A 16,797-nucleotide genomic window follows, 5' to 3' on the forward strand; every position below is an offset into this window, starting at 1 on the left:
TTGTGCCGTGAACTAGCTGCATGACTTTGGGTGTGTCACTTGCCTTCCTATGGCCTTATTTCCCTTAGGAATCAAATGTGAGAATGGAGAGGAGCATGTGACAATGGCCCTGTTACTGTCCTCCCATTCCTAGCAGAGAACCAATGTGCTGAGGTGGGACAGCTACTAAGTGATGGAGACAAGATTTAAAGACACGCCTCTTGACTACAAGTCTGTTGCTATGTCTCTTGTACCCTGAGTGCATCCCTGCAGAAGAGTGCTGGCATTTCAAAGAAGTGCCAGGTCTGAGGCAATAGGGTGCTTAGGACCGAGGGCGGGTTCACAAGACACAGCTTTCAGTGCTACAACTGGGAGGTCCCTAAGTTGGTACAAAATAAGTCATTATATATAATAAAGAGCTAATATGCTAATTAGACCAAACAACAGAACGACCATCCAGACGACCCTCTAGACCACATGTGTCAAACACAAGGCCCGCGGGCCAAATCCGTCCCGCCAGGCCTTGCAATGTGGCCCGCACCGCGCTGTCATCACTGCACTCCACTGCGTTTCCATCACAATGACAGTTTATGACTGTTCAGTAAACCATTCTGCCCGCAATTTAGGCTGGATTTTAGATTTTGGCCCCTTCTCTGATTGAGTTCGACACCCCTACTCTAGACAAAGCTGGGGCTGCGAGGGCTGAGCCCCTTGCACGAATTTCATGCATCAGGCCTCTAGTTATCTAGAATTAACTAAATAAGGATTGTCTTTGTTTTTCATAACATTGAGACATGAATTAGGCCTTTTGTTACTACAAGTGACAAATAATTCTATTTTTTATATTTTTTTTTTATTTCAGAGAGGCAGGGAGAGGGAGAGGGGGAAAAAAACACATCAATGATGAGAGAAAATCATGGATCGGCTGCCTCCTGCATGTCCCACACTGGGAATCAAGCCCACAACCCAGGGATGTACCCTGACGGGAATCAAACCCTGACCTCCTGGTTCATAGGTTGATGCTCAACCACTGAGCCATGCCGATAAGGCTCTGGGGAGACTTAGTCCTGCTGGTAGTATTTCCTGGGCTGGCCCCATCCTGGAGGAAGGTATGGAGGGAAGTGGGTAGTAAGGAAGCTTGTGCTGCCACATAACCTTGTTGAGCTACTGGGCTTTGTGTCTAGAAATAAGAATAGAATGTAAATATAGATAACATAATTAGGAAAGTGTGAAATACAGGTATGTGAATAACATTTTTTACTTAGACCTATTAGTTGAATTTCTGTCTTATTGCAATAACTTACTTTTTAAACTTTATCAAATAAAAATTTATGCACAATAAAATGAACCTATTCAAGTGTACAAATGAATTTTAACAAATATATATGTACATATACTCTATCATCCCACAAAGTTCCTTCATGCTTCTGCCATGTATGTTTTTTAAGGCTTTAATATGAAAAGTATTGACATACAAACTGGCATTTCTCTAATTTTCTTTTATAAAGTAAAGAGTACCTTATTTTTTAAATAGGTGTCTGATTTTTATAATAGTCAAACTCACATCAATATTTTTCTCACTGTCTCCCTCCCTTTCAGTCTCTCTCAAAAAAAAAAAAAAGTCAATAGAAAATATCCTCAGATGAGGATTAGCAAAACAAAACAACACCAACATTCATCGGGAAGCAGGACAATGTGTGAGAGCGCAGAGAAATAGAGTTTGCATTAACCCAGATTGGGGGTTGGGCCTGTCTGGGCTTCTGGTCAACCACTCGTTGAGAAGGTCAACTCTCCTGATTGACAGGAAAATGGCCTCATGGAAGCCCCCTGTCCTAGATGGTTGTCAAGGCAGCTGGGACCCTCCATCTTTGAATTCACTATTAGATGAAGGTGGAACTCAGCAACAGAATTGACTTTGCTACTACAGGGAAGAGCAAAAGTAGGTTTACAGTTATTTATATGGAAAATAATACAAGCTACACTAAAAAAAGAGAAATGTGCTAATTGACTGTACCTTCACAATGCCCACCATCCAATCAGGAGTGGGTATGCAAATTAATCCAACAAAGAAGGCATGTTAATTTGCATACACTGATGCTGAACGGCCGGGTCAGGGCATGATGCTTGCATGTTGCCATGGTGATGATGCAGGCTTTCTGCACCACCCCAGCCACTCCAGGCTTCTGGGCAGCGTGGGAAAGCAGAAAGGCGGCTCCAGCCAGAGCAAAGGCGGTGCCGGCAGCCAGGGGAAGGAAGGCCCATTCTTGCACGAATCTTCGTGCATCGGGCCTCTGGTAATTAATAAATATGAATACCAAAATAAATTCAGTTTCATGTAGTCACAACTGTAAACTTCCTTTTGCCCCATCCTGTACAGTCCTTCCACCATTCTGCTTGGATTTCTTTCTTAAACTAGCGTGTGGTCATTAGTTTTAGGACACCAAGGAACAAATGTTGAGTCAATAATGACTTTTGTTGTTAATATTGATTGAGATGAACACATTACTACTCGTCCTACTTATTTCTAAGAGTAGATTAGAATATTCTCTCTGTTCATTGGAGGCTGGGTCAGCTCTTATGGAATTATGGCATTCTGAAAGAAGTGTCCAACTCTTAGTAGTTTGCTCTATCAGCCGGGAATTAATAGCACTTAACACATACATCTTTCATTAACATTTGCATCGAAAACAAACATTTCAAGTTTAATTTCCTGGAATCTATAGTTCAAATGGGTATATAATACATTTGTATTTTTTAAACCATGGTTTTCTACCTGTGATTTTTTTTAAAATATATTTTATTGATTTTGCACAGAGAGAAAGGGAGAGAGATAGAGAGCCAGAAACATTGATGAGAGAGAGTCGTCGATCAGCTGCCTTCTGCACACCCCCCACCGGAGACATGCCCGCAACCAAGGTACATGCCCTTGACCGTAATCGAACCCGGGACCCTTCAGTCCCCAAGCCGACGCTCTATCCACTGAGCCAAACCGGTCTCGGCTCTACCTGTGATTTTTAATCCTGCCATTTAATCGATACTATTTTTATGTTGTTCATTTTGTGCTGTTCACTTAGAGTTCTGCTTTTAGTCACTGAGACGTCAGCTTTAAGTGTTTTAAATGTGACATTTAAATGTTTTTGGTCTTTGAAGGCAGGGTCCCCACAATTCTGTGTTCGTTTCGAGGATGGCAGGTGATAGTGACTCAGCCAGGCAATGATGTGCCTGTTCTAATGGAAGGTTCTTTTTCTTAATGTTTTTTATTGATTCCAGAGAGTAAGGGGATGGGGGAGAGACAGAAACATCAGTGATGAGAGAGAGTCATGGATCAGCTGCCTCCTACACGCCCCCCACTGGGGATCGAGCCCACAACCCAGGCATGTTCCCTGACCGGGAATTGAACCGTGACCTCCTGGTTCCTAGGTCAACCAACACTCAACCACTGAGCCATGCCGGCTGGGCTAATGGAAGGCTCTTTAGTGCGTTCATGTCTGCTTTAAGGCTCCCAGTATAACAGATGTGGCAACTGGTGAGCGTGGAGTCTGAAGCGCACGCAGCTGCATGAAAGGGGCAACATGAACAATAAACTGAAAACGGGAGAAAAGGCCGTTTTCAGCGCGGCAAACACTAAACCTCTGTTTACTTCTTGAGTCCAAGGTCAGAGCATTGAGGGGAAATCCGCTTTTATATCAGCGTAGAAAGAAATGGAAAGAGAGAGGCTACAGTGAATGGAAAGCAGAAGGCATTCAAAGGGGAGCTTCTAATAAAACGAGAAGCTAGAGGCAAACATAAAAATAAGTAATACAACTCCTAAGCCTTGCAGAACATTCTGGAAGGGAGAGAAACACTGCAGACACCTGATGGATGTTGGTCCAGAGCTGGTCCTGAGCCTTCCTGGGAGGGGGACTTCCCCCCACAGCCCCGCACCTGCCACCAGCGCCCCTCCCTGTGGGACCTTTGCAGCCACATTAGGGAATCTGGTCTCTTCCTACAGCGCACACTGAGCAACCCCCAAGCCGCATTGCTGCCCCCACACAGTCCTCCACACCTCCTTCCTCATCCGCCCCCCCCCCGCCCCGCCAATCCTCCCCTCCCTCTGCAGGGGCCTCAGCAGACCCCGCAGGTCCTGCCCCACCGCCTGCCTCCCCATTGCACTTGCACATCTTGTGGGCTTCTCATCACTGCCACTTACACACGTACAGTGTTTCCTGTATGCCAGCAGCAAACACAGACAAGCAACCTTCTTCCTTCCTTCCCTCCTTTCTTCCCTCCCTCCTTCCTTCCTTCCTTCCCTCCCTCCTTCCTTTCTTCCCTTCTTCCTTCCCTCCCTCCTTACTTTCCTCCCTCCCTCCTTCCCTTCCTCTCCCCCTTCTCTCCTTCCCTCCTTCCTTCCTTCTCTCCTTCCTTCTTTTTTTTTAAAATATATTTTATTGATTTTACAGAGAGGAAAAGAGAGGGATAGAGAGTTAGAAACATCGATGAGAGAGAATCATCGATCAGGTGCCTCTAGGATACCCCCACCGGGGATATGCATGCAACCAAGGTACATGCCCTTGACCAGAATCGAACCTGAGACCTTTCAGTCCACAGGCCGATGCTCTATCCACTGAGCCAAACCAATTTTGGCTGTCCTTCCTTCTTTCCCTTCTTCTTTCCTTCCCCCCTTCCTTCCTTCCTTCCCTCCTCCATTCCTCCTTCCATCCCCCTTTTTTTTCTTCCTTCCCTTCTTCCCTCTTTCCTTTCTTTCTTCCTTTACTTCTTTATTTTTGTTGTTGTTGTTAATCCTCACCAAGGATATTTTTTCCATTGATTTTAAGAGAGAGTGGAAGGGAGAGGGAAGAGAAACATTGATTGATTGACTCCCACATGTGCCTCTACCAGTGGCCTGGGATCCTGAGATAGGTGCCCTTGACAGGAATCGAACCCATGGCCCTTCATTTCAGGGATGACACTCTAACCACTTAGCCAAACCGGCCAAGGCAATCAAACCTTCTTTGGCACTTCTGTCCCTTTCCTGCTGCCAGATTTTTTGAATCTTATCATGTCTACACCTGTCATCATGGCACTAGAGAGGCCAGGGCTCAAACCTTCTCCTGGTGGTAGCTGTGTGACCTTGAACACCTTTCTAAGTCCGTTTCCTCATCTGTAAAATACCTACCTCAGCCCAGACCAGGAGGTCACAGTTCGATTCCCAGTCAGGGCACAGGCCCGGGTTGCGGCCTCCATCCCCAGTGGGGGGTGTGCAGGAGGCAGCTGATCCATGATTCTCTCATCATGGATGTTTCTCTCCCTCCCTCTCCCTTTTTCTCTGAATCAAAAAAAATGATTTAAATAAATGAATGAATAAATAAATAACCTATCTCACAGGGTTGTTGGGACATATATGACAATGACTATATCCCAAGTGCTTATCCCAGTGAGAGACGTGATAAAATTTAATTTATTACATAATTGTCTCCTACATACTGACATCAAACTGACATCTCCACAGAACTTCACCTTACCAAGAATGCTGATGGTCTTTTCTGACTGAATCTTACAGCCTTTCCTCGGCCTTCTTTGACTATTCATGCCTTCATTCCCTCTATTCTCTGGACTTCCTTAATGTTATCTTATCGATTCTTCCTTTTCTGGTAGCTTCCTTTTTGTCTGACTTACTGATTTGCTTTCTTCATTCTACCCTACCCTATGGAAGTCTCCAATGACTCCTTCTACAGCCATTGCTCTTGTTGACAAGACTAAGTTGGATTAATAAATCAGAGAGGAGATAATGTTATCTCTTGTGCTTTGGGCAGTGTATTCTTACCCTTTGTTCTTTACCTGCTTCCCTTCTACTCCCAAGTATAAAAATGTTATATTGGATTTAATTCATCCAAAGAGGCATAACTCCAGCACTATTAACACAGGAAGGCTTGAAGTATCTCATTCCCTGTAGACATGGCAAGTGATACCTATAGTCAATCTGTATTCAGATGATGATGATGATGACATTAATATTTCCCAAATAGTTTTGTAGGACTTGCACACTGGCTTAACCTACGTTATCTGAGAGTGTTCTCTAGAATAACACTGTAGGCAGTGACCTGAATTATCCAACACATTTTATAAATGATTCGTAGCCCTGCGCACGAATCCGTGCACCAGGAGCTCTCTGCGGGGCCTGGCTGCTCCACACCCACTGCCCTGAGGCTCTCCGTGGCCCAGAGGCCCATTCGTGGCCAGGTGCTGAACGCTTGCCTCGTCACCGCGGCAACGAAGCAAGGATTCGGCCAGACCTCTCACACTGCCCACTCTCAGTGGCCGCCCTCTCTCCCCACCCTACCCCCATATTGGGACTGGGGGACTCTGGAGGGGCTGAGAAGACTAGGCGCCACTATCTTGTGGCTATGGGCACCACCATCTTTGTGACTGAGTGATGGTTAATTTGCATATTACCCTTTTATTAGATAGGATATTTTAAAAATTCTGACTTTGATGCTGAGAGTAGTATCTTTTCTGTTTAAACCATTCTCTTTTTTTGCCCCTGTTCCATATAACTTCTTGGATGTGTCTTGTCTATAAATGCTAGATTTCAAAAAGATAAAAAGAGAAAAATATAAATGCTAAATTTTAGACTAAAGAATAGACAACATATCCTTATCCATTTTGGGGGAAATTAAGGAAAATAAGTTAAATGTAAAACAGCAAATTGAGTTACTTATTAGCAAATTTAAGAAAGAATTGTGAATTTTAAAACTTAATTGTGAGAGTTTGGGGAATGTATTTATTTGTGCTATTTCCATTTTTTTTATTAACAAGAGATGACTCTAAAATGTATATCGATTTAAGGTGGCAGAAGACAGAGAAAAGTTACAGTGTCAGAGATTCCAAAGGGTGAAAAGTTAGGCTCAGCTTAAATGGGGGATTTCATCTCTTTAGTTAGAGAAGTCTCCATGTTCCCATAGATCATATCCATTCATTCATGATTCACTCTGATTGCCTTTGGTTCCTACCTAACGAAGTATGTTGTGTGTTTGTTTTTCAGATCTAAAGCGGGAAGCCAGTATCTGTCACATGCTGAAACACCCCCACATTGTAGAGTTACTGGAGACATATAGCTCAGATGGAATGCTTTACATGGTGTTTGAATTGTGAGTGTACATTCTGTTATTTTTTTTAAGGGTTAAAATGTTTAGCCACATTGGTTTAGGATAATGCTAATGCCTTCTTGTAAAACTGAAGAACAGTTGTGAACGCATCTCTTTAGACCTGAAGTAGTAAGAGAAGAAACATTATCTCATCTTCAGGTTCACAGTGCTGAGGGAGCAGAAGTTGGTCATGTCTGGTTACCGTCACATTCTTAGCATACTTCGGAGAAGAGGCTTTAAAAAGAAAGAGTTCAGAGAGATAGGAAGCCCCAAAATAGAACATTCTGATCATCGGAGCCTTAGTGGGGAGGAGTGGGATGGCGGTACAAGCCTCGCCAGCAACTGCAAACAAGTGATAACACACTTCACTTCCTCACTGATACCATCGCCAGGGCCAGGCCAGCGTGGAGAGGAAAGTCTGCAGAGGACTGTGTATCTTGATTTCCATCAGCCCCTGGGCGATTTCTCACACAATTATTGTCAGTGAGCTGGAGAAATGTGAGCAGCTAAGGCTGGGACGGCTGGGTCATTGTACAGCGAGTTGGATGAGTGTGTCCAAAGTTCATCCCCTTTATGGGATGCCATCTCTTCTGTGCAAATTCTAATCGGTAGCTTTGATTGGGGTCTCCTGCCCAGTAGTCATCCAGGAGTTGCCAGGGCTGAAGTCATTTGAAGGCTCTATTGGGGACAGATCTGCTTCCAAACTCTCTCCCTTGGTTGCTGGCCACAACAACGATGGGGCTGTAGGCGATGGGGCTGTAGGCCTTCATTCCCCAGCAGCTGCGGGCCTGGCCACCCTGGGATCGTTGTAACTGGTCCTTCCCTGGAGCAGCTCACAGCACAGCAGCTGGCTGTATCAGAGCAAGCAAGCAAGTGGTCAAGAGTCCGAACTAAACTGAAGTCCAGCCTGGCCAGTGTTGCTCAGTGGTTAAGTGTTGACTTATAAACCAGGAGGTCACGGTTCGATTCCCAGGTTGAGGGCTCCATCCCCATTAGGGGGCGTGCAGTAGGCAGCCAATCCACGATTCTCTTTCATCATTGATGCTTCCCTCTCATCACTCATGCTTCTAGCTCTCTCTGCCTCTCCCTTCCTCTCGGAAATCAATAAAATATCCTTTAAAAAAACGAAGTCAATCTTGTAACCTAATCTCAGAAATCACACAGCAGCACTTCCGGATCCAGCCCTGGATCCAGCCCACCCACAAGCGGAAGGGATTGCATAAGGGCGTGAATACCAGGAGGTAGCGATCACTGGGAACCAGGTCAAAAGCTACTCCCACAGAGGCTGGCTAATGCATTGACTATCTGGATGAGAATTTTACAGTATTTCACAAGCGTGCAGCAAGGGAACTGGGGAAATGCCAGGCCAAAGGTAATGGCAGCACATGCATTCAAAGCTGTAAGTGTGAGTTCGCTGTGCATTTGGCTGTTGCTGCTTAGGCAGGAAGGATGAAAAGGTTTTACAGCTAACTAAACAGCCCTGATGGAGCCTTTGACGCTGCTATTTATAAGTACGTAGTATTCTAAACCAAAGCACACGCCCGCTGCGTTGTATAATGCTCATTCTCCCCATAGTAAGCGGGCGTCACCACCCTTCCAGAGTGGGAAAGAACCTAAAAATCCTGTCATACAGTCACAGCCTTCTAAACCTTTGTTGGCAAACCCACTAAAAGAATTTTGAAAACTACACTGAGTGGCCAAATTATTATGATCTCTGAACGTATAATAATCTGGCAACTCAGTATATATATATATATATATATATATATATATATATATATATATATATATATATATATTAGAAGCCTGGTGCATGAATTCGTGCATGGCTGGGGTCCAGCCAGCCTGGCCAGGGGGAGGGGACATGGGCAGTTGGCCGGCCTGCCTGCTGGTCAAACTCCTAATCGAGGGGACAATTTTCATATTAGCCCTTTATTCTATAGGATATACACTGAGTGGCCAGATTATTACGCATTCAGAGATCATCATCATCTGGCCACTCAGTGTATGTACCTCCTCAACTATTTTTTTAATAAGCTTATTGATTTTTGAGAGAGGCAGGGTGTGGGAGAAACATCGATTAGCTGCCTCCTTCACGCCCCCTACTGGGGATGGAGCCTGCAACCTAGGCCTGTGTCCTGTCCAGGAATCGAACCAGTGACCTCCTGGTGCACAGGATGGCGCCCAGATGATGCCCAACCGAATGAGCCGCACCAGCCAGGTCCTCCTCACATAGTTTTAAGTTGATCTATAACAACTTTTGTTGTGAGGTTGTACTTTTCAGTTCTGCATATTCTTTTAAATGTTTTCTTCAAAACTGCAGAGCCACACCTTCTCAGTTTCTGTCTGCTCAGTGACCTAAATGGCCAAGCCGATCATCATTGTCAAACCAATGAGCCAAACCAGACTCGTTTCTGACAGAAAAGAATCTGACTTCATTTTTCAGATAATCATAAAGTGTGAATAGGCGTCTCTGTGACAACCTGTTGCTATTGATTTCTAATTCTAAAAGGACTCAGGCTTTGCCAGAATATATTGTCCAGATGAAATAAGATGGCTCTCCTCTTTTTTCAAATATGTTTTTATTGGTTTTTAGAGAGAGAGGAAGGGAGAGGGAGAGAGAGGGAGAAACATCAATGATGAGCCCTAGCTGGTGTGGCTCCATGGATAGAGCATTGGCCTGCATACTGATGGGTCCTGGGTTTGATTCCGGTCAAGGGCACATGCCCGGGTTGTGCTAGATCTCCAATAGGGAGCGTGCAGGAGGCAGCCAATCGATGATGCCCTCTCATTGATGTTTCTATCTATACTTTCCTCTCCCTTCCTCTCTGAAATCAATAAAAATATATTTTTTAAAAATAAAAAGAAACATCAATGATGAGAGAAAAGCATCATCGATCGGCTGCCTCTTGCCTGCCCCCTCCTGGGGATTGAGCCTGCAACCGAGCATGAGCTCTGACTGGGAATTGAACCGTGACCTCTTGGTTCCTACTTTGACGCTCTACCACTGGGCCACACCGGCTGGCTCCCCTTTCTTGAACAAATTTCTTGGCGATGGAAAAGACTGGCCAAGGACCTCTTGGTTTTCTTTTTTTGCTAAAAGAGTCCGCAGGCAGAAGCCCATGGTAGAGCAAAATGGAAGTCTTCGGTTATTTGAAAGATTGTCATCTGTGAGAGGGTGCTGGGTTTATTCAGTGTAGGGTCAGGGTTATAACTAGAATCAACGAGTGGCAGGTAGATCTCTCCTCTAAGCACAAATCTCACCTCTAAGATGAGCAGACTAACGTGCCTTCTCCACTAGAACCGCTCCCGCTGGAGCTGGACCTTCCAAGGGGCTGAAGCTAAGGTTTAATTTTGGACTGCAGAGGGCCTCTAACTCCCCTTCCAGTTTTAAGATATTATAATTCTACTTTTCCCCTTTTAATTGATTTTAGAGAGAGGAGGGGGGAGGGAGAAACACTGCTTGGCTGCCTCCCGCATGCACCAACCTGGGCACGTGCCCCGACTGGGAATTGAACCCACCACCTTTCGGTGCACGGGACGGCGCTTCAACCATTGAGCAACACTGGCCAGGGAGATATTATAATTATTTAAATCACTTTTTCTGGTTAAATTTTATTCTTTGTTCAAGAAATATGTTTCTGTCCACATTTTTATTCACTGAGAAGATGAAAAAAATGGTTTTATCACGTACTATAAAGTAATGAGCATAGAAAGCCCAATATAAAAATTTGCTTAAATTTCATCCTGTCTGCTATCTGTGTCACGGGGATCAAAGTGCAGTAGAGGTAAAATGGTCTTTGGTGTCACAGAACTGGTTTTACTCTCCCAACTATGTCACTTGTATTAATTATGTGACTTTGGCCAAGTCTACGTGTCTTACCTTAAAAATCTTCATACGGTTATGAGAACTCAGTGGGAAACTCTGTGAATTTGCTTTATATAAAATGGTAACATGCTCAATAGCTCTACGGTGTCATTTTTAGTACGGGTTAGTGTTAGTTTCTCAGCGTTGAATCTGTAGGAGATTTTATGTAGCTTAGTTTATATGATTCATTTGACTAAAGTAATTCATCGATGGCTATGTGCTAAGATGAGACCTCATTAAAATTGTCTATGCCAACCCAATGTGGCTCAGTAGTTGAACATCGACCCACGAACCAGGATGTCATGGTTCAATTCCCGGTCAGGGCACCTACAGGTCAGGGCAGATGCCTGGGTTATAGGTTCGATCCCCAGTAGGGGGAGTGCAGGAGGTAGTCGATCAATGATTCTCTCTCACCATTGATGTTTCTCTCTCTCTCCCTCTCCCTTTCTCTCTCTGAAGTCAATAAAAACATATTAAATAGGTAAATAAATAATAAAGTTGCCTATTGACCAGTCCCAATAATACCTGATCCCAGTGTTAACACAAATCACTAGAACATAAATTTCTACTTGAAATTTTTTAACCTATTGGGGGAGTTTTTCAATAAAGAGAACACTATAATGCAAGTCAGCGTATCTGTCACCAAGGTTTCAACCATTAGCAACATTTTGCTATTCTTTTCCTACTTATCCTTTCCTGATGTCTCTTCATCTCTTGGAGATTTCTAAGCAGTGACATTTCTAAGTTCTTTTGTATTTCTGTCAGTATTCCTTTTTAATTTTTTAAATATATTTTATTGATTTTTTTTTTTTTTACAGAGAGGAAGGGAGAGGGATAGAGAGTTAGAAACATCAATGAGAGAGAAACATCCATCAGCTGCCTCCTGCACACCCCCTACTGAGTATGTGCCCCCAACCAAGGTACATGCCCTTGATTGGAATCGAACCTGGGACCCTTCTATCCACTGAGCCAAACCGGCTAGGGCATTATTACTATGTTTAAATGACCAAAACAATATTATCACATCTAGAAAAATCAATAATAATGCCTGAATATCATATATTCAATTGATGCTCAGTTTCCCCTGATTGAACATGAATTCTAAAGGAAATATTTCTAAATTTAAAAGTGATTTATTAGCTCTAGGGACCTGGAAGTAGATTATAAATTCAGAGGTCAAATTGCTTTGTTATTTCTTAAAAGGATCAGAAACAAAATAGAAATATAAAATTGTTTTTGTATCATGATTTTTCGTCTATTCACCCAAGTTTTTTTGCATCCTCTGACCTCCTGGTGGAAAGCAGTCAAAACCATTGATTCCTGTAGGACTTAAGGTCCATGGATCCAAGAGCAGAGCAGTGAGCTTGTGTGCGGCTCCACCTACTGGTGAGGCAGGAGATTGCTGCAGAGTTGCAGGGCCAGGAGCTAGTCCAGAATTGGTTCCCTATTTCTGGTACAGAATGAATTCATTAGCTCCGCACTCAGGGACTCACTGCTCATTCTGCATAATATGGGTCCTCACCCAGACAGAGCAGACAAGGAAGGAGAAACAATATTGTTGGGTTATCAGTGACTTTCTCTTAATATATTTGTATTGATTTCAGAGAGGAAGGGAGAGGGAGAGGGAGAGAGAGAAACATCAGTGAGGAGAGAGAATCATGGACCGGCTGCCTCCTGCAAGCCCCACACTGGGGATGGAGCCTGCAACCCGGGCCTGTGCCCTGACACGGAATCGAACCATGACCTTGTGGCTCCTAGGTCAACACTCAGCCACTGAGCCATGTGGGCCGGGCTCAGTGAGTTTCTTAATATGCTAGCTATATCTGTCTTTGCCACAAAGTATCTATAACCATCTGCCCCATGTTTTTCCTAAACTGAAGTCATGAAGTTATATGGCCTAATCATGTTAGAAAACCCTATAATATACCAAAGATGTGACAAATGGTTATCAGTTTAATGCATGCTCAAATATAGAAACTCGCTGAACCAGAACCTCAGGCCTGGAAAAGACTGGAGCAGTAGGCTGCAGAATGCGGCATTGGCCAATCCTGAGCTTGTGAAACAAACATGTCCCCGCCCAGTCCCCGCCCCTAGTTCTCAGTTTCAACCAATGTGGGCCCAGAGCAGGAGGTCGAGTAGGGGTCATACTACTCAGAGACCATGTTGTCATTTTCCCCAGCACACAGTAGTTTGTAAATGCACATGCGTCTGCATTATATCTACTGCTTTGGGATTGCACTTATCTGGAGCAATTTGCTGAAAGAGACTTTAAAACATAGGTTCAAATTTCAAGACAGGGCTGCTGCTGTCACACACACCCTAGATTAAACGTGTATTTCTACGTCACACATCTGAGCTTGTCTTTAGTGGTGTCTGATACTTGAGTTAAGCTGTAAATCCTAAATTGGCTAGCCAAGGAATATTAATTACCTTATTATAGAATGATTACATAGACCACAGGGAGAGGTTTACAGTAACTACATATGGATTTCAGGCATCTGACATGAAAACAGTAGTTGTATCTTTTAAAACAATATTTTTAATATATATTTTATTGATTTTTTACAGAGAGGAAGGGAGAGGGAGAGAGAGTTAGAAACATCGATGAGAGAGAAACACCGATCAGCTGCCTCCTGCACCCCCCTCCCCACTGGGGATGTGCCTGCAACCAAGGTACATGCCCTTGACCAGAACCTGGGACCCTTCAGTCCACAGGCCAACACTGTATCCACTGAGCCAAACCGGTTTGGGCAAAACAATATTAGCAGTGTGTATTTTTGAGCTCACAGCCGAGATAAATAGACTGAAGGCGCTTTTATTTGTTAGATTTCTTTCGGTCTGGTGTTTATGCTTGGGATGGGAGTTTTTGTGGAATTCATTTCTACTGATAGAGTAGAATTGATTAATATTTATCAACAAACTTGCCACTTAGAGGAAAGTATATTTTTTCATATCAAGCAAGAAAAATCTGGACTGTATCATGTTAATTGCTATGAAGATGTGTACATATTTTATGTGTACATATTTTAGCTAGTCTGAGCTACTTCTGTTTTTTTTATTTTGATGTGTAATGATATAAATTGCCATTCATTCAGCATGTATTTTTTAAATGCTGCTTAAGTGCTGGGTAATAGGAAATGGTTGGGGAATCGTGTTTGGTCCTAGGAAACATTAGAAACTAGATACTTACAGTAATTCAATAAGATATATGATAGGCCCTAACCGGTTTGGCTCAGTGGATAGAGCATCGGCCTATGGACTGAAGGGTCCCAGGTTCGATTCCGGTCAAGGGCATGGACCTTGGTTGCAGGCACATCCCCAGTGGGGGAGGGGGATGCTAGAGGCAGCTGATCGATGTTTCTCTCTCGTCAATGTTTCTAGCACTCTATCCCTCTCCCTTCCTCTCTGTAAAAAAAATCAATAATATATACATATATATTTTAAGAAGATATATGATAGGACGTAGCTGGTGCCTGTGTAGGCCTTTGACAAATGCTAGTGGCAAGAAAAAAACTTCTGTAACATTATAAACATGTTAAAATCATACATTTCTCTTGACCAGCTGTCCACTCTAATAAATGTTTAGTTGCATTTTAGTTTTCAGAACTGTATGTCAGGGGTCCCCCAGGTCACCCCTAGCTTTGACGATTCTCTAAGAGAACCCAAGTCTCACTGTAGGGTCATAGTCACAGCTCTGATTCATTGCAGCTAAAGGACATAAAGCAAAGTCAGCAAAAGGAAAGGGTGGGCAGGTTGAAGTTCAGGGCCAACACATGCGCACTGTTGCCAACCAGGGAAACTCATTGGAGACTCGGCACCCTGGGGTTTTATGGGGGGGGGGGGGGGTTGTCATGCAGGCACCCCCTCCCTGGCGCATACCAAATTCCAGACTCCCAGAAAGATGGCAGATGTTCAGGATAAATCACATGGCTTGCACAAAATACTTTAGACACAGTGACCCCTCTTTTCAGTTAGGAGGAGAGGAAGTAAGAAGTCCTCCAAATTCCCAGATGCCAATCAAGAGCCAACCTTGGAAGCAGGCACTTGCCCTGGCCAGTGTAGCTCAGTGGATAGAGCATCGGCCTGCGGACTGAAGGGTCCCAGGTTTGATTCCGGTCAAGGGCACATGCCGGGATTGCGGGCTCAATCCCCAGTGCGGGGCATGCAGGAGGCAGTCAATCCATGATTCTCTCTCATTATTGATGTTTCTCTCTCTCTCCCTCTCCTTTCCTCTCTGAAATCAATTAAAAAATATATTTTTAAAAAAATATAACACTTTAGGCCTGCTATATTAACTTTTTTCCTGCACAAACTAAAATAGAGAAAATATTGGGTCGGAAACTAAGTAATTGCGGATTTTTTAAAGAAAATCAAAGACAATTTTTTTATGGAACTAAATAACTTTATTCTGTAATGTATTGCCCATTTTGATCAATGACCTTTTGCCATCTTTCAGGCAGCATCATAATCCCACGTTCAAAAAACTTCTGGTTTTTATTAGCAAAAAACTGAATCAGGTACGATTTGACATCATCATCATTATTGAAATTTTTACCATTCAAGGAGTTTTGTAAAGATCGAAACAAAAAGTAATCAGATGGTGCAAGGTCAGGACTATATGGTGGATGTGGCAAAACATCCCAACCAAGCTCCATTAATTTTTGCAGAGTGACCAAAGATGTGTGTGGCCTTGCATTGTCATGATGGAATACAACACCTTTTCGATTTGTCAATTCGGGCCACTTTTCTTTAACTGCATTGTTTAATTTCGTTAGTTGTTCAATGTAGACATCAGAATTGATCGTTTGGTTGGGTGGTAAGAGTTCAAAGTAGACAATTCCTTTGTAATCCCACCAAACTGATAACAAAACCTTCTTTTGATGAATATCAGCTTTTGATGTTGTTTGAGTTGGTTCACCTGGCCTGCTCCACGATCTTTTCCGCTTGATATTGTTGTAAACAACCCATTTTTCATCGCCAGTTATCAGTCGTTTTAAAAATGGATCATTTTCATTATGTTTCTTTAGCAAATCGCAGCTGCTAATGCGTTGCGTTAACTGTGATTCTTTCAGTTCGTGAGGAACCCATGTATCGAGTTTTTGAACATAGCCAAGTTGTTTTAAGTGATTTTCAATGCATGTATGTGATACATGAAGCTTCTCTGCAATCTCACGTGTTGTACTGTGACAGTCCGAATTGATTATTGCTTTGATTAGGGCGTCATCAACTTCAACTGGACGACCAGAGCGTTTTTCATCTTTGAGTGAAAAATCACCAGAACGAAATTTGGCAAACCAATTTTGACACTGCCGTTCTTTTAAGGCTTCGTCACCATAAACAGCACATAACTTTTTATGAGCTTGGGATACGTTTTTCCCTTTGTGGAAATAAAAAGCAAAATATGACAAAAATGTTCCTTTTGATTTTCCATTTTTCAACGAACGCCAAACAAAAACTACAAAACAGATCAAAAAAACTTTTTTTACTGATTAACAGCTGAATAGCCAACTATCAAATAACAAAATGTGTTTTACATTTGTACTACGTCTGCAAACCTAAAAATTCAACTGAAGCCATATATGTGTGAAACCCGCAATTACTTAGCTGCCGACCCAATAGATGGGTTTTGAGTTGATAAATTCCTGGATCTGCAAGCAAAATATAATTAGCTATAAAAATAATTGCAGAGTTTGAGGGGTTTTTTTAACTTTTAACTATATGTATGATTTTGACATTCATTTAAAAAATTTTTAGGTGTCCCAATTTTTGTATAAAACAAATCTTAGATTGAGATGTTACAGCATACAGTAGATTTTAAGCTTTGAA

At 43.0% G+C, this 16,797-nt stretch overlaps 1 protein-coding gene across 18 annotated transcripts in view; it reads left to right on the forward strand.

Annotated features, from left to right (window-relative positions):
- Positions 1 to 16,797, forward strand: part of CASK (calcium/calmodulin dependent serine protein kinase) — a 226,416-nt gene that overhangs the window by 75,627 nt on the left and 133,992 nt on the right. For 17 of the 18 annotated variants that reach the window (XM_045570438.1, XM_045570441.1, XM_045570443.1 and 14 more), the window contains exon 3: positions 7,001 to 7,106. In XM_045570438.1, the coding sequence (XP_045426394.1) occupies positions 7,001 to 7,106 (106 nt within the window). Of the gene's footprint in view, positions 1 to 7,000; positions 7,107 to 10,902; positions 10,907 to 16,797 lie in introns of those variants that run through there. The other variant, XM_045570450.1, reaches the window with a different exon arrangement.

Source organism: Pipistrellus kuhlii, unplaced genomic scaffold (genome assembly GCF_014108245.1).
Source record: "Pipistrellus kuhlii isolate mPipKuh1 unplaced genomic scaffold, mPipKuh1.p scaffold_m20_p_32, whole genome shotgun sequence".
In the NCBI taxonomy this organism is placed as follows: Eukaryota; Metazoa; Chordata; class Mammalia; order Chiroptera; family Vespertilionidae; genus Pipistrellus; species Pipistrellus kuhlii.